Raw genomic sequence first — 2,500 nt, 5'->3', positions numbered from 1 at the left:
CAGGGAGTCCAAAACAGAAATATAGATTGGGACATTTGGTCACGGATGAATTAAAGTTTTGGAATAATGGAGTTCTCAGAAATATGGATTTGATGTAATATTGGAGGTTTGAGTTTAGAGATAGAGATAGTGAGGTAACAGACTTTTCATTCGAAAGTAGGCACTAAGAAAATATAAGTGGAAGTTAAGTTAGATAAATGGCATAATTGGCTTCAAATAAAAAAATATTGATGGAATAAATGAATTGACAAGAAACTCGGTAATTCTTTAGAGAACTAAGGATGCAATACATTATATTAAAATGTTCTGTAGATTTCTGTGAGAGCCATGTATGAGTAAGTAGACGTACAAGTTCATAAGAATACAAAATAGAATAAGATTCTCCTTCCTTTTCTAAAATAATCCATTGATATCATTTTTAAAAATTGAACTACACAAAATTAAGCAATATTCCATACCTTTAAACCTTTTTCATAGCATCAACCAATAAAAGTCCTTTTTACGACAAAAATTCGACATACTTATCAGACCTATGACATTAGATCATTTCCATAAAAGAAATATATATATATATATATATATATATATATATATATATATATATATATATATGTATATATATATATATATATATATATATATATATATATATATTATGCTCCTGTAGTATCTGCTGAATAAGTTATATTGTGCACACAGTCCCACGCGAAATTAAACCAGTGAAGTTTATGAAGTTTGTCATGAAGTTGTAAAATGAAACACACTTCCTTGTAGCCTGAGCACAATTATTTTCGTGTAAATGAGAGTTTCTTTGACTCTATTATGTAATATCAAAGGCATAAAAGATTTAGAGTCCTAGCTTTGCGGGACGTTTGAGGTAGATTTTAGAGAGTTCCTGTTAGAAGACGTGTTCCTCTTAGAACACTTATGAAATTTGTGTTTATATTGTTTATATTATGTAACTTTTATAGATATAGGTACTGCAGGTATTCATTCTTGCTTTATGGACATTTTTAGGTAGATTTTAAGGCAAATGTTAATATAGACTCTCTTTTATAGCACAAATTAAGCCTTTTTATACTGTTAAACAAAAGATACATACTTGGGATAGTGATTCTTGTGTAGTATATATCTAAGCCTTTTTTCATAATGAGATTGAACATACTAAGCACATACTAAGTCGTTTATGCTGAGATTAAACATACTATACACATACTAAGCCGTTTATACTAAGATTGTACATATCAAACACATACTAAGTCTTTTTTATACTGAGATTTAACGTAACAGGTATATACTAAGCCGTTTTTATACCGAGATTGAACATATTATGTACATACTATGCCGTTTTTATTTTGAGATTGAACAAGCTAAGTCCATACAAGCCGTTTTTACACTGATATTGAACATATTATGCACATACTAAACCTCTTTTTATACCGAGATTGAACAGAATATACATACTTGGGTTTGTTCATCAACGTAGGACTGCATGTTCGTAGCAGATCTTCTTGTTCACCCGTCATGGCTGAACACATGCTCTGTTGGAGCAAAGTGGAACAAATTTTACAAGGATGCGATTAAAAAAAAAGACTAATAACAACTAATTATATCATTATTAATCATTATTCTAGATTAGTTACAAAGTATTATCATTTATATAGATATTAATGTTATATGTTAATAATATTGGTAGACTTTAAAAACTTAATCTCCGTTATTCTGTGAGATTTTATCAGGAAATAACTCTTAAAAATGAGGTTGATATATTCTCCATCACATTAATAAAGATGGATGAGTGATTACTATCTTATTTTAATTCTATACTTAAGACCTATAAACAATGTGATAAGAAGGATGAGAGTGTTTAGAAGAATGTCATGAAAATGTTTGCTAAGCAGTAAAATTGTTATATTATTGATGGCAGTAGTAATTACGACGATGATGATTATGATGATGATTATTATCATCATTGTTATAATGGTGATGATAATGGTAAAGGCAATGATAATAATAATAATATTGATGATTATCGTATCATTTTCATCATCCTTATCATTATTGTTGCGTTGTTGTTGTTGATATCATTATTATTATCATTATTACTATCATCATCATTATCATAATTATAGTTATCATTATGATCTTTATTATTAGCGCTGATCTTTATTATTATCATAATTTTCACTATGATCATTATTATTGTCACTATTGTTATTCTTATTATCATTTTCATTATCATTATTATTATTATCATTTTTATCAATATTATCACCATCATCATTACTATCATCATCATCAATGTAATCAATATCATTACCATTACCATTATCATCATTATTATCATTATCATCATTATTGTCATCCTCATTTTCACTGTTATTATCAACGCCATTACCATTTTCTTTTTTATTATTTTCATTATCATCATTATCATTACTATTATAATAATCATCATCATCATTATCATTGTTATCATTATCGTTACTATCACTATTAC

General features: G+C 27.4%; 1 protein-coding gene across 1 annotated transcript in view; it reads right to left on the bottom strand.

Annotated features, from left to right (window-relative positions):
• LOC122256547 (endothelin-converting enzyme 2) overlaps positions 1-2,500 on the bottom strand; it is a 209,629-nt gene that overhangs the window by 1,523 nt on the left and 205,606 nt on the right. Inside the window, exon 14 of the mRNA XM_086540347.1 lies at positions 1,465-1,541. Coding sequence (XP_086396473.1) covers positions 1,465-1,541 — 77 coding nt within the window. The remainder of the gene's footprint in view (positions 1-1,464; positions 1,542-2,500) is intronic.

The sequence above is a fragment of the Penaeus japonicus genome, unplaced genomic scaffold (assembly GCF_977035675.1).
Source record: "Penaeus japonicus unplaced genomic scaffold, GWHDUDI00000001_assembly GWHDUDI00000010, whole genome shotgun sequence".
In the NCBI taxonomy this organism is placed as follows: Eukaryota; Metazoa; Arthropoda; class Malacostraca; order Decapoda; family Penaeidae; genus Penaeus; species Penaeus japonicus.
The sequence above is the reverse complement of the archived record's forward strand: the minus strand, read 5'-3'. Positions and strand labels throughout refer to the sequence as shown.